This window comes from Protopterus annectens, chromosome 8.part0 (genome assembly GCF_019279795.1).
Source record: "Protopterus annectens isolate FY-2018-M chromosome 8.part0, PAN1.0, whole genome shotgun sequence".
Classification (NCBI taxonomy): domain Eukaryota; kingdom Metazoa; phylum Chordata; order Ceratodontiformes; family Protopteridae; genus Protopterus; species Protopterus annectens.
Window position 1 is genome coordinate 1782804291 of NC_056741.1, and position 15146 is coordinate 1782819436.

General features: G+C 41.9%; 1 protein-coding gene across 3 annotated transcripts in view; it reads left to right on the forward strand.

The window, feature by feature from the left end:
* Nucleotides 1-10550, forward strand: part of CIAPIN1 (cytokine induced apoptosis inhibitor 1) — a 589375-nt gene extending 578825 nt beyond the window's left edge. For all 3 annotated transcript variants that reach the window (XM_044081283.1, XM_044081282.1, XM_044081284.1), the window contains exon 9: nucleotides 7393-10550. In XM_044081283.1, coding sequence (XP_043937218.1) covers nucleotides 7393-7503 — 111 coding nt within the window. In that variant the 3' untranslated portion in view covers nucleotides 7504-10550. The remainder of the gene's footprint in view (nucleotides 1-7392) is intronic.
* Nucleotides 10551-15146: the final 4596 nt, after the last annotated feature.

Consider the following 15146-nt stretch of genomic DNA (forward strand, 5'->3'; position numbering starts at 1 on the left):
ACTTGGACGACTGCCTTATTCAAGCAGAGAGCAAGGACATTGTACTAAAGCATCTGGCGTTTGTAAAAAGATTACTAATTTGCATAGGGTACACAGTAAACGAAAATAAATCAAAACTAGTGTCCTCTCAAGAGATAATATTCCTGGGTGCAAGCTTGAATACAACTGCCCAGATGGCTTATCTCACGCCAGACAAGCAAAGGCAACTGACACGTTACTTTCAAATGATGGCAACAAAGACGCAGCTCCCTGCAAGAAAAATTCTGCAGGCCCTGGGCTTCATGGCATCCTGCATTCTACTAATTCCATATGCAAGACTGCATATGAGGAAACTACAATGGTATCTAAAAGTGTTTGGCCTCAACATTGCCACAACCTGGAAACACTAATAACTCTAATTCCTTGCCTGCAACAAGAGTTTCGATGGTGGGCACTGGCCTGTCACCACAGCAAGGGACAACTTTTCACCTTACCCACAGCCAGGCAGACAATAACAACAGATGCATCGGATTATGCCTGGGGGGCACACATGGCAGGAAAATGTATTCAGGGCACGTGGCCCAAGGAGCAAGTGCATCTTCACATCAATCAAAAAGAGATGCTAGCTGTACAGAATGCCCTGACAGCCTTCAAGGATCTACTACATCCAGGACAACTATTACTAAAGACGGACAATACCACAGTTATGTGGTACATAAACAAGCAAGGGGGCACACATTCCTACCTCCTCTGCAGGCAAGCCATGACTTTGTGGAACACAGCACTGACCTATCAAGTACATCTGCAGGCACAATTCCTGCCAGGAACGAAAAATACACTGGCAGACGAACTAAGCAGAAATCTCCTGGATCCTCACGAATGGAAACTAAATCCACAGGTCTTCAGCAGGATAACAAGGAAATGGGGGACGCCCAGACATAGATCTTTTTGCCTCCCCTCACAACCGCCAACTACAGAGATTCTGCACAAGAACGTGGATGCTCTATCGTTCAGCTGGAAAACCCTGACAGTTTATGCCCTTCCTCCACTGCCTCTTCTTCCCAATGTGCTCCTAAAAGTCAGACGAGAAGCCAAAAATGATCCTGATTGCCCCAGACTGGCCACGCCAGTACTGGTACCCAATCCTAAAGAGCTTGTCACAAGGCCCAGCCTGGCCTTTACCTCAAATTCCTCATCTTCTGACTCAACAAAACAATCAGATTCTGCACAGTCAACTCAGAATCTTAAATCTGGCTGCATGGCAGATAATATAGCCACTCAGACCACACCTCTCTCTAAAGCTGTTATGGATGTCATTTTAGAAGCCAGGAGGCCCAGCACTAGGAAATCTTATGCAGAAAAATGGAAGAGATTCTGTGCTTGGAACCAGGCACAAGGACTCAAACCACTTGTTCAAAATATATCGCAGATTTTACAATCCCTAACTGAGATGCTGGACAAAGGCCTATCCTTCTCATCAATTAAGATCCATGCCTCTGCCATTTCAGCTCATTACAATACGGAACCTCCTATTTTCTCTCATCCACTACTAAGACAGTACCTCAGAGAGGCAAAAAACATAAGACCCCCAAGGAGAGCACCAATACCTACTTGGGACCTCAATTTTGTTTTAGAAAACCTCACACTGCCTCCTTTTGAGCCAGCCAGTACAGCTGATATAAAATTCTTATCATGGAAAACTGCTCTGCTCCTAGCAGTAACTTCAGCAAGAAGAGTCTCAGAGTTACAGGCATTAATGGCAGTGGAACTTTCATTATTTTTCATCAGGACAGGGTCTCTCTAAGGACAAACCCAACATTTATGCCAAAGGTAGTATCCAGTGTGGCTCTTAACCAAACCATTCATTTGCCAACATTCTATCCAAATCCCCAGAATAAAGGGGAGAGACTTCTGCATGCTTTGGACATGCACAGACAGCTACGATTCTATTTGGACAAAACTAAAGCTTTCAGAAAAACTGAGCAACTGTTTGTAGCTTATGCTGCAGGATCATAAGAAAAGCCCATCTCAAAGCAGACTATTTCAAAATGGGTAGGACACTGCATTTGCTTCTGCTATTCACAGCATGGCAAATCAGTGCCTAAGGGCATTAGGCCACATTCTGCCAGAGCAGCAGCCTTCCTCAGAGGAGTACCAACCAAAGACATTTTAGAGGCTGCAACCTGGAGTTCAGTGCACACTTTCACCAAGCACTACCACTTACCTCTCTACTCTAAATCTAGAGCAGGCTTTGCCACTGCAGTTCTGCAGGGTCTGGTAGCCTCTCCTAATCCTATTTAGACCTAGCCACCCAACCTCCACTTTGGGACTCAACCCAAGTGTAAAGACTGCAACAGTGAAACACGAACATAGTACAGTTGTGTACCTATCATAAATGTAGATGTTCGAGTGTTGCAGTCCAGGTTACCCACCCACCATCCCCCTTTTCTTTGCTGGGACTTTTCTGTACTTCTCTGTTCAATACAACCTATGTGGTGTATTTGCTTGTAGATGAAGGAAATGTTTATTTTAGTACATGCATGCTTTTTGGCATAAATTTTTCAGCCTACCTATTTGGGGGCACCTGACATCTGGGGCAAGAAAAACTGAAGAAAACGGCATTGGTTGCATCTTTTATACCCCTGGTGCACTGACGTCAGGGAAGAGGCGACAGCATCCAACGCCATACCTAGACTTTGGAATTCTGGCCGACTGCAGGATAACCCAAGTGTAATGACTGCAACAGTGAATACACACTCTAACATCTACATTTATGGTAGGTACACAACTGTACTTTTCACATGTTGAAGTACCAGCAGCATATTGTGGAACTAATTAAACAAAAAATGGTGTTAATTCTAGATTGTGCAGAAAATAAAGATTTACAAGAGCTAATGCATTCTGAAAACCAAGTTAGTAAGCATACTTTGCAGTGTGGCTTTGATGCCCTAGAAGCACCTTGCAGGGCTGCAGTCACTGGGCCTGTATTGAGAAGGCATTCTTGGCTGAAGGAACAAACTCTCTCAAATTCCTTTTCAAAAATCCTACTGGTGACCCAGAGGTCATCTCCCAGGGGCCTAAAGGTATCAAAGCAACTACAGCTAAGAATCCCACCCCTTCGGACAGGGATTCCAGAGCTTTAGACAGATGGGGTAAGAAAGTATATACTGCTGCAACTCTCGCCATTAGGGCTTTGAATTGTCAGTTCCACATGCTGAAGTACCAACAACATATTATGGAACTTATTAAGCAAAAAATAGCTACCTTTACAGACTGTAGAAAAAAAAAAGAATTGCAAGAGCTTATGTATTCTGCAAGCCAAGTCAGCAAGCATATATTGCACTGTGGCTTTGGCACCCTAGAAGCATCTTTCAGGGCAGCAGTCACTGGTTCTATACTGAGAAGGCATGCTTGGCTTAAGGAGCAGACCTTGCCAGACCACGTCTTATCAAAATTATTAGACGCTCCTTAGAACAAGGGTATTCTGTTTGGCACCAAAGCAGAAGAGGTTCTTAAAAAGATGGAAGAAAAAGCTAAATCTATGCAGACAGGCAAAGAATTCTTGCAAGTAGTGCCTCCTAGATTCAGTAGGCATTGCCCCTCGAAACACTGGTCCTTTCCAGCCCCCTCAAGGCCATCTCAAACTAGAACCAATGGAGCAATAGAGTGCCTCCACCTCAAAAGCAGGGAGTGCTAAGCTACCCCCGTACGGAAAGAATTCCCAATGACTTCTCAACTCCACTCCCCATCTCTGCCCAACTGCTTGTGCTCCTAGGAGGAAAACTTGCCCTTCATGCAAAAAACTGGATTTCCATCAACAAAGACCGATAGGTCCTCAACATTGTATCCAAACGAAAAAGCCAGCACCAGGTGTTACAGGAACAGTTTTATTTCAAGATACCATCATGAACATTGTATACCAGGGGTACAAATTTTACTTCCACTCACTGCCAATCCCAAAAGGATTCCCAGACCTTCCTTCAAACCAGTGGGCAGAGGCACAAAACCAAGTTCAATCCCTGCTCTCTATAAGGGCAATTCATCTTGTTCTTGCGGAACAGATGGGTCAAGGATTCTATTCCAGACTTTTCCCGGTACCTAGAAAAGAGGGCACTTGATTTCCAACCCTAGATCTTTCAATTCTAAACACCTTCTTGGTGGTACCAAAATTCTCATCCTGCAGCAGCTTCTACCTATGCTAGACAAAGATGCCTGGTATACACCCTAGACTTAAAAGAAGCCTATCTGCACATCCCTGTAAGGGACTCTTGCAGGTAATCTATATGCTTCAGGGCAGGATCTATGCATTATCAGTTCTCTGCACTTCTGTTTGACTTATCCACTGCTCCCAGAGTATTCACAAAATGTCTGGCTCTAGCCATTGCTTACTGCAGACAGAGAAATATTCAAATTTACCCATACTTGGACAACTGCCTGATTAAGGCAGTCCGGAAATGCTGTTGCAGCATCTGACATTTGTAAAAAAACCTTCTAACCTCCCTAGGGTACACCATCAGCGAGAATAAATCAACACTAGTGCCCAGTCAAAAGATTCTATTCCTGGGAGCAAGCTTGGATACAGCATCCCAGTTGGCATTCCTCACTCCATAAAAACAAGTATGTCTGACAGACTGCTTTACTCAAATGGCCACCAGAACCCAGCTATCCACAAGGAAAATCCTGCAGGCCCTAGGGTTCATGGCCTAATGCATCCTACTAACTCCATATGCCAGACTGCATATGAGGAAACTACGGTGGTACTTGTCTTTGCTGCCAACATTCTCAGGACCTGGAAACAGTCATTCCTATCATACCCTGTCTAAGGACAAAGTTTCTATGGTGGGCAGCAGCATGCAACCACAACAAGGGACTGCCCTTTGCTCAACCCCACGCCGCCCAGACCCTAACCACAGACGCATCAGACTATGCCTGGGGAGGGTACACATGGATGACAAGTGCATTCAGGGCCACTGGAGTCAAATTCATCTGCACATCAACCAAAAAGAGATGCTAGCTGTGCTGCACGCTCTAACAGCCTTCAGATCCCTACTCTCACCAGGACACCTGCTAATAAAAACCGACAACACCACAGTTATGTGATACATTAACAAGCAGGGGGGAACCCATTCTGCAGGCTAGCTATGGCCCTGTGGAACACGGCGTTGGACATGCAGGTCCATCTGCAAGCTCAGTTCTTGCCAGGCAAACAAAACTCACTGGCAGACGATTTAAGCAGAAATCTCCTAGACCCACACGAGTGGCAATTAGAGCCCAGCACCTTCAACCTTCTGATTCAGAAATGTGGGACCCCAGAGGTGGATCTCTTTGCCTCCCCTTGCAATCACCAGCTCAGTAAATTCTGCACCAGGACACCTCACAGCAAGGCCTGGAAAGTGGATGCCCTATCCTTACAGTGGGTAAGTCTCTCAATCTATGCCTTTCCCACTCTGCCCCTTCTCTCAAGAGTATTGCTCAAGGCAAGACAGGACAGACCAAGGACAATGCTGATTGCCCCCGACTAGCCACGCTAGCACTGGTACTCACTCCTGCGCAGCCTGGCACCAGTGCTACCCTGTCACCTACACCAGAACTCAACTCTGCTCTCTCAGCAAGGGGGACAGATCTTGCATCCGCAACTGCAAACCCTAAATCTTGCAGCCTGGCTTATTCCTTGAATTTTCCCTCAGTAACCAGCCTAAGCAAGCAGGTGCTGGATGTCATTCTTGAAGCCAGAAGACCCAGTACAAGGAAACCCTATGCGGATAAGTGGAAAAAGTACTGCTTCTGGATTCAGTCTAAAGCAGAGGACACAACTCTGCCCTCCCTGCCGCTAATCCAGGATTACTTAGCAGATCTACTCCACAGAGGGCTGTCCTTTTCCTCCATTAAGATCCATGCCTCTGCCATCTTGGCTCACTACAACTCTGAGGCACCCCTATTCTCTCACCCTCTCATCAAGCAGTCCCTGAGGGGGGTAGACAACTTAAAGCCACCAAGGAGAGCACCCACCCCTGCTTGGGACCTTAACTTTGTACTGGAAAAGCTCACACTACCCCCTTTTGAGCTTGCAGAGTCAGCAGACTTAAAATTCCTCTATTGGAAAACAGCATTGCTCCTGGCCATCACTTCAGTAAGAAGAGTGTCTGAGCTACAAGCACTTACGGCCGTGGAACCCTTCATTATTTTTCATGTTGACAGGGTCTCCCTCAGGATTAATCCTTCCTTTATGCCTAAAGTGGTGTCCAGTGTGGCTCTCAACCAATCTATCCATTTACCAACCTTCTTCCCTAATCCTCAAAATAAAGGGGAAATGATCCTGCACTCCTTGGATGTGCACAGACCGCTCAGATTCTGCCTGGATAGGACTAAGTCCTTCAGGAAATCTGACGAGTTGCTACTCAGTTTTGCACCAGGGGCAGAGGGCAAGGCCATTTCAAAACAGACAATTTCCAAATGGATAGCACACTGTATCCATTTCTGCTACCAACACTGTGGGAAGCTAACCCCTCAGGGGGTCAGAACTCATTCCACTAGGTCAGCTTCTACCTCTACAGCATTCCTCAGGGGTTTCCCTACCAGGGAACTTCTGGAGGCTGCTACCTGGAGTTCTGTACACACATTCACCAAGCTTTACCACCTGCGTATCTTTTCCAAATCCTGGATGGGTTTTGTAACTGCAGTCCTGCAGGGCATACTAGCCATCCTAAACATTTCTTGACTGCCTTTCACCCTTTCTACAGCTTTGGGAATCAACCCAAGTGGGATGACTGTAACAGTGAAATGTGAAGAACATAGTACAGTTGTGTACACTTACAATAAATGTAGATGGTCGAGTGTATTCACTGTTGCAGTCCTGGTTTCCCACCCTCCAGCCCCCTTTTCTCGCTCTCCTCTTTGTGTATAATACTCACCCCTTGCAGGGGTATTGGAATTTGCTTTTTACTGATGGAGTGTTTTCCACCATAGCTTAGCTCCCTATTGGGGGACTCCTGACATTTGGGGCAAGAAAATTTAATGTAATGGTGTTGGCTGCCTGTGTTTATACCCCTGACGTGACAGCAACCGAAGCAGAAATACTAAGTCTCTGGTATTCGTCCGATTGAGGGCTACCTGCAGGTAGATAACCCAAGTGTGATGACTGTAACAGTGAGTACACTCAAACATCTACATTTATGGTAAGTGTACACTACTGTACTTTTCTGCAGTTCATTTAGCTGCTAAGCTTCTCTTTTTATTTTATTGGAATTTGTTTACCAGGGTAGAGCTGTGATCTCAGTTGACCAATTTCAGTTGTAGACCAAGTATGCAGAGTACATAAGACACAGCATGTAAGTAACACAATAAAGATAAAGAATATGTCTTTTAAATGCTTAGTAGTTCAAACTGTTAACATGTCATTTTCTTCCCATATAGTGTTACCTTGGAGATGCGTTCCGATGTGCAGGCTGCCCTTACATGGGAATGCCAGCTTTTAAACCAGGAGAGAAAATTCTTCTAGATCAGAACCAATTAAATGATGTATAATGAGAGAAATACTGGAACTATGATTCTGCAGAAGTATATTATCTGTGTAAAGTTGCCAAGATGGAGTTGGATTCACCTCAAAGAAGAGAGAACACTGTTTGAGATTTTTATTGTAATTGGATTGTCACCCTATATACGTGTATCACAAATGGTGTAAAAAGACTAATGGATCTTTTGTTTCGATGCAGTTAAGAACTCTGAACAAATTAATGGCACACCCAAAGTATAAAGAACAGATCTTCTGGGCACTAGAAAGAAAACCAGCCAACATTTGCAGTTTTTCTTTATTGTCATGAAAGATTTGATTAAAATGGGCACCCTTTAGTAGCCCAGTAACTTAGTATAAGGTCACTGAAACACAGATTGAAAGAAGCAGAATCCATCTGTGTGTAACATGTACATTATTAAGAGTCTTGTTAACTTGATGCTGTGGTGTACAGAAGCTTATTATGTTAGACTTCCTCAACTAAAAAGCAAGTGGCCCTTAGTTCTGTTATGTTATAGCTGAAATCTGTTCATGTGTTAGAGGCTTACTTTTGGGGAGGACTCTGCTGTTATACCAAAACTTTTGATTTACATTTAAACTTTTTATTTTCCATTTAAGTGAAGTTTGATTCCCCCTTCCCATGATCTTTAAACACTATTTTACATTTTCGCTGACCTACTGTTGCTGATGTATTTTAACCTACAAATAGAATGTCTTTGCTGAAGGTTGCACTCTTTTGAGTTAGTAACTTTGGTGGGATTTGAGTTTTTGTAGTCTTGTCTCTTAAGTTTTCCATTATGCTGTAATTCTGTATTGGTTTATCAGAGTAGATCAGACAGTAGCTCTGTTTTTTGATTGTGGTATTTACTACAGCCTGGGACATACTAAAGCTGAAAACTAATTCATGAACAGGATGGGACCAGAATAACACTCTTAATCGGGTGACAGTACGGCATTTTACTGTTGAGCTGAATTTCTGTATTTCACTGGAGGTATGCATTTCTAAGAAAAATACTGATTTTGCTAACTCACACTATTCAGTTGCATATGTAACACACCTTGGGTAGTCTTGTTTCCAAACTGTTTTAAGGGTAACCACTGTCCAAGCTCATCATGCTTCTCTAAGATCGCAGCTGTGTCAGTTCTGTCATTGGAGTAAACTGCCTTTCATCTGTAGATTTCAACTCTGTGTGCATCTTTTAAATGGCATTTGAAATAAACTGAACGCATTGCAAAACAAAAAAGCATTTTCTGCACAGCAAAGTTCCAGGCATCCTTTGTAGCACTGTTTGGTGGTAAAGTTGTACAGTTTTCTTAAAATGTACATGCGTAATTAAGGTTTTTTTTGCCTGTTGGGGCATACAAAAGTGACCTTTTCCTGCTTTTACAGCCGTACAAGGGCCGGAATTGTGCTGCAATTTAATGCCATTTCCTGACGGGTAATATATGGCACTTGGTATTGGATTGTAGCTGGTTATCTCCACATTGCAGTCTGGAAGCTGTTTTTCTTTTCTTATTTTTTCCCTACTTTAGATGGAGTGACTGTGGATAGAAAGTGTAAAATACAATTGCAGAGAGAAAGACCATTCCAGCTTGATTTAGTAGTTGTTTGATGGGTTGGTTAATGTCTGTCCCCTGGTCATAGATGAAAATGTTCTGCACTAAAATATTTCCGTTAACACAATTATCAGATTAAGTTCTTGGTCAATGTATTCATATGCTAGAAAGAGGTTTAATTCAGGCATTTCGTTGATTCATTGTGCGATGTAACCTTTGGTATCAAAAAAAAAAAACTTCAAACTGTGATGTACCCCTATTAAGAGCTATGCTGCTGTTTTTACTTGATGCACGTGTCACAGTTTTCAGTAACCTGTGCTGTTCAAAGTATTTGAATTTTAGTCTCACTGTTACAAGATGTTTAGATGATGTAATTTTTTGACAAGCCAGTGACAAATACTGTTAACCACTACTCATACACGTTACTCTGATTTCTAATATGTTGTCTTCCAAGCTGTTAGTTCATGTGGTAGTACTTCTATTCTAGTGACAATGCAGTAACCATAGGAAGGAACGGAAAAGTGTTTTCCAATACATTCAATGTTCATTTACTTTTAAAAGATGAAATGTATAGTTTTGTAGTCACATTTTTAGAATGATTACGTTTTGCATCTGATGAGAGTTATTATAATGCATCAGTATTACTTGACTGATTTTCGAGTAAAAGGGCAGAAGAATTGGAAACAGCAAGGTGGTTTTGAAAACCTTAATACATTTGTGTAGATTAGAGGGTATCTGTGAAGAAGGTGAACGGCAAATGAGCATTGTCCTATTTGTCTGAGTTTGATTCCCACAACCTCCACATGTATGCCATATTCCCATGTCTGTCACTCCTGAGATGAGGCATACAGACTGAATCTTAAATCAGCGCAAAAAGGGTAATTTCTGATGGATGGCTTTCAAGTCTGAGGAAGAACTGATTGCATTTTAGTTGAATTTGGTACTATTTAATAATCCTTAAAATTGGCAGGTTAGGGAACAGAGTTATGCAGCCTGTGGTAGGTACTTTACTCCCTAGCATTATATAGTCCACCTCAAGGTATTACAGCCTCATAGGCTGTTATATAAAGGTAGTCCCCCACATGCAGATTTATAAGCTATTTTCAGTCTGGTGGAAAAATAAAGTGTTTAATCTGACAGTCTTTGCTAGATTGTATTGAATCTCCTCATACTGCATATTTGGTAGCGTCTTGCTTATTTACTTTCTGCAACACTGCTAGATCTTTAATTGCTCAGGTGGATATTATAAGGTCCTCTGCCACTGAAGGGGAGGTTTGGACCAGTTGAATTGTAATATTTTCAATATGTGAAGCAGTTCTGTTTTAGCACATTGAGTTGTGAAAAGAATAGATTGTGTTCAATTATCTTATTGCACTAGTTTGGGAACAAGATGTGCATTGTTTTGCTAAATAAAATTCCTTGTGATGAATTTCACATAATTTATCAGCTGTAGCATTTTAAAGTTGTACTATTTCCATCTGAATTAAAACGCCTCTTATCCACACCTGTTTTACAGTTGATTTGAGTATTCTGGCTTGTGTATAGCAGTCTTCAATTTCTAGATTTATATGCATTTAAAAGTTGTCCTATGAAGGTGTGTTCATTCTTTTGATAAAATGTATAAATGAACATCAGATCTGCCAATGAAATATGTACCCCTGTAAGCCATCGGGCTGTGTGCAGTGCAAATGCTGTGTTCAATGTAAGATGTTCCCCAGGCTACACAAACACATGCATCTTCATCCCATGATACCTATGCCTGTTAGAATTTCACAGCTTCTTCTTCTTCTTGAAAGTATTCATTTGGATCATGATAGTTCAAGTTTAAATAGTTTTCATTGAAGATGTATTTTCTGTGTTGGTTTAAAGGTTGGTGACCACCTTTGCCATTCATTTCAGGCTTGTACCAGTGTAAATCGCACTTTATTTTTATAGGTGCCTTCCTCTTCAAATAGGGCTTTCAGGCCTGCTGAATAGTTCCTATTTGGCTTTTTCTTTTCTATTTCCCTGCCTGCCACCGCCTTTTTTTCTCTGTGCTGCTCTGTTTTAGTTCCATTGCGGTTGCCATCTGTGATTTAAGCTTGATGATTGTCCGAGTACATCTTTCCAGTATACTGACAGCATGATCACTACTCAGTCACCTTAGCTGTTTTTCTCTGGGTATGTCTGATCCACATTGAAGGTTAGATATTGTACTAGAGTATTTTTTTTTCCACTCCTTGTGTTCTGTGTATTAATGGTGAGATCCCTGGACCTGTCACCCAGGAGACTTGGCAAGGGACTCTGTGTCCTATGGGTTAAAAATTAATTTCCTTAGCAGATATAAAAGTTATATATGTAGCATACCATTACATCTACTTGGAGGATTCTGCTTCATTAACCAGCCCTTTCTCCAGCTTCTTGTGTGGTTAGAGGAAGGCTTTTGTGTGTCTTTTGTTTGCTTTCTTGACTTTGGTCAGAGTATGGAAGTCTAAGGAAGCAGGTGCAGATTGGAAGCAGGTGCAGATTCCATGGGAGGAGGGTGATACTTCAGTAGCCTTGGAAAGTTGCATTAGCTGAATAGAGCATGTGCCATGTGTAGAATCATGTGCATTAATGAAGACTGAATCCTTCAAACCTAGTGTTTTGGTAAGTACACAGTTTTGGTTCGCACATTATTGATTCTGATTGTAGTATTGCAGCTAGCTAAAATCAGATTTTTGTTTTGGCTTTCTGAAGTTTACTACTTCAGGTATTTTTCCTTGCCCACCATATTTGCCACATCCCTCTAGCTGTCCTGGAACTTAATTGCAACCTATTTTTGGGGCTGGTGAGGATCTCGAGCCATCCTATGGCAGAGAAATACTACTGAAGTGTTTCCTCTTTGAGGCCTATTCCCACCTCCTGTGCCAGTACGCAGTCTGTCCTACAGGTTGCCATGCAGTGGACTTTGAGGTGTATTGTCCACACCACTGTATGAGACTCTGCCAAAGTTGTTTCCCCTTGTAGGCAGTCTTGCAATCTGTGAAGGTGTGCCAGAGCACATGCTATGCTCCCTCTCCCCCCATATGACCACACCTGTCCTCTCTGCTTGTGAGCCACCAATCAAACTCTCTTTTTGTGGACCATACTTATGGCTTTAGTCACATTGTAGTTCTGCTTGTGCTACGTTCTAATTTGTTACTGTACTAGCAAATGGAAGCACAGTAAAAAAAAAAAAAAAAAAATCTATACGAACAGTGTCATTATAAGTGAAACTTAATGTTCTTCTTGAGGATCACTGCCACAGTACTGCTACATTGAGATTTTTGCTGCAGGTGGATGCCTGCTGAGGCCAGAACTGAAGTCTGTATTGACATGTTTACTATTTTGTGCCTATGTGAAAGCAGAAAGTCATCTGCAAAGGAGAGTATAACTCATGTCAAGTTTATTTTTTGCTGTTGGACAATAATACCATTTTTCTCACGCAGTCTCTGGTGGATAAATGTCTCATTTACACAAATCTCAGCAAACCTTGGTTACTTGTCTGTGCTTCAAGAAGTGTTCCCACTGAATTCAGTGCCATCCAGGCAAAAATAAGTTATCAAACTGTATTATTGCACTTGTTTTTCACCCTAAGTGATCGCTGCTTGTATTTTGCAATTTTATGAGCATTTAAAGTAAATTTTTGCTGCAAATTGCCATTTCTCCTTAAATGTTACTTGAACTGTTTTGTCTTATCACCTTGTAGAGGGTGATTGCTAGGGAATAAGCTGTTTGTTGCATTGCACTAGAAGGTTCTTTTTGCTGTGCAATAAAAGGGCCAACATTAAGAGGACTAAAGTCATCCGTCTTGTAGTAGAAGGTGTTTGTCAGGTCTATCGGAGCTGGAAATACCATATCCTAACAGTATCTGATACCATGTCCTAGCAATATTCAAGTCTTGTCCTTAATTCTAGAGAGACCACTCTAGGAGACTTTTGTAAAATGTAGTACTTAAACCCCAACAGACCACCCTAATACAGATTCGGACAGCACAGATATGCAACTTCCAAATGTTTCCATAACCAGCTTGATATGGGCATCCTGAGACAGTGTAGCAGTTGTCACATGTATACAGACTATTTAATTCTTAAGCAACACAGTATGCAGGAGATGTACATGCGCAACTTCATCGTTGGCAAAAATCTTGCTAACAAATAAGATTGTCAAGAAGAACACAAGCACATTACATCTACCACACACACACACGATCTTATGCTGAGAACTTAAAAACAGTCTCCCCAAACATCAAAGACTTCCTAATCCTATAATGCTGCAAAATTTGGTCTTGGTGCAGTTATTCTTCAAGAAGGCAGATCAGTAGCCTGTGTATCTAGAACCCTTACCCAGACTGAAATGCAATATGCTCAGTTCGAGAGAGAACTTTTGGCAATAGTATTTGCCTGTTCAAGGTTTGATGATTATATCTATGTTCGAGCTATTCAGATTGAAACTGATCACCAACCTCTAGTTATTTTAAAGACGCCTCTGCATTTGGCTCCAGCGAGGTTGCAAAGAATGATGCTCAAATTGCAAAAATACAACTTCAAAATGGTCTGTACAAAAGGCAGACTTTATCTGGCTGATACCTTATCCAGATCACCCATAAATACAGTGGAACGTCTTATGCAGACAGAGAATTTTAACTTTGATGTCATGGAAGTACGTAATTTTTCTACCACAAGACTTGAGCTGAGAGATCAGACTAATCCAATTTTGCAAAAGCACAAACTCTACATTAATGTTGGATGGTCGTCAAAACAATCTAGTGTGCCACCTGAAGTGCAAACTTATTTTCTTTACAGAGATGAGACGTTGATGGAAGATGGCATTATTTTTGAAGGTCCTAGAATTGTTCCTGCTTTCTTACAACATGAATATATCCAGATTTTACATCGTGGTCACCCAGGTTCCGAATTTACCAAAAGAAGGGCAAGAGAGCTAGTATTTTGGCCTTCTCTAGTAAAAGACCTTGATAAAGTACTTTCTTCTTCAGTATGCAATGGTATTAAACCACATTTGCAAAGGGAACCACTTCAGCTAATCAAGTTCCTGAACTACCTTGGTCAACAGTAGCCACTGACATATTCGAGTGGAACAATCAGCATTGCTTAGTATTGGTAGACTCTTATTTGAACTGGTTTGAGATCGATTTACTACCTAACCTGATGTCCACGGCTGTTATCACTAAGTTGAAACGTCATTTCTCAGTCCATGGTAGTCCACAGTTATTTTTGACAATAGTACTCAGTTTGCTAGTCAGTTTCAGAAATTTGCAAGAGAATGGGACTTCATACATGTTACTAGTAGCCCAGAATATCCACAGTCAAATGGACTAGCTGAACATGCAGTACAGAGTGCAAAGCAATTACTTGAAAGATCAAAGTGTGACATTACCGATTGGTCTTTTTGAATTTACCCAATCTCAGAAACTTACCCTGTGACGATATACTTGGCTTGTCTGCTCAGAGACTTCTATCCAGGCAAACCAGTATAACATTGCCTATTAATTCCAGTTTGTTGAAGCCTAAAGCTAAGAAGAACAGAACCATTAGAGCCCTGTAATTCAGGAAGCATTCTTTCCAGAAGTCCAGCTATGATAAATCGAGCAGATTTCTTCGCCCGTTGAAAGGAGGAGAGACCAGTGAGGATGCGTACTGCAAAACGTTTGTCAGATTGGTCAAGTAATGGATATTTGTACTCAGCCAAGATCCTACTTCGTAGAATCTGAGGGTGTGGAGTACAGGAGAGATCACAGACATCTTCCTCTACCAGAATCAATATCGCAGCATTGTTGCTGTGATACAGACTCTAGATCTCAGAGCAATCCAGACAATGTTCCTGTTGCAGAGCGTGTCTTGCCTTCTACTTCCATTCCTGATGATGGTCCTGATGTACCTAAAGTTGAACATTCAGCAGAGACGGTCCCAGTTGCTAGACCTAATTCCAATTTCTGTGTCGCACGATTTGGTCGTATTTCCAGATATAGTGTGAAATACACAGCAACCTGGAGATAATTGTCTATATTTATTTTGTTCTGTATAATTGCACGACAAAGAATTGTCAACTGCATATCAATCAGTGTCATCAATATTGCATA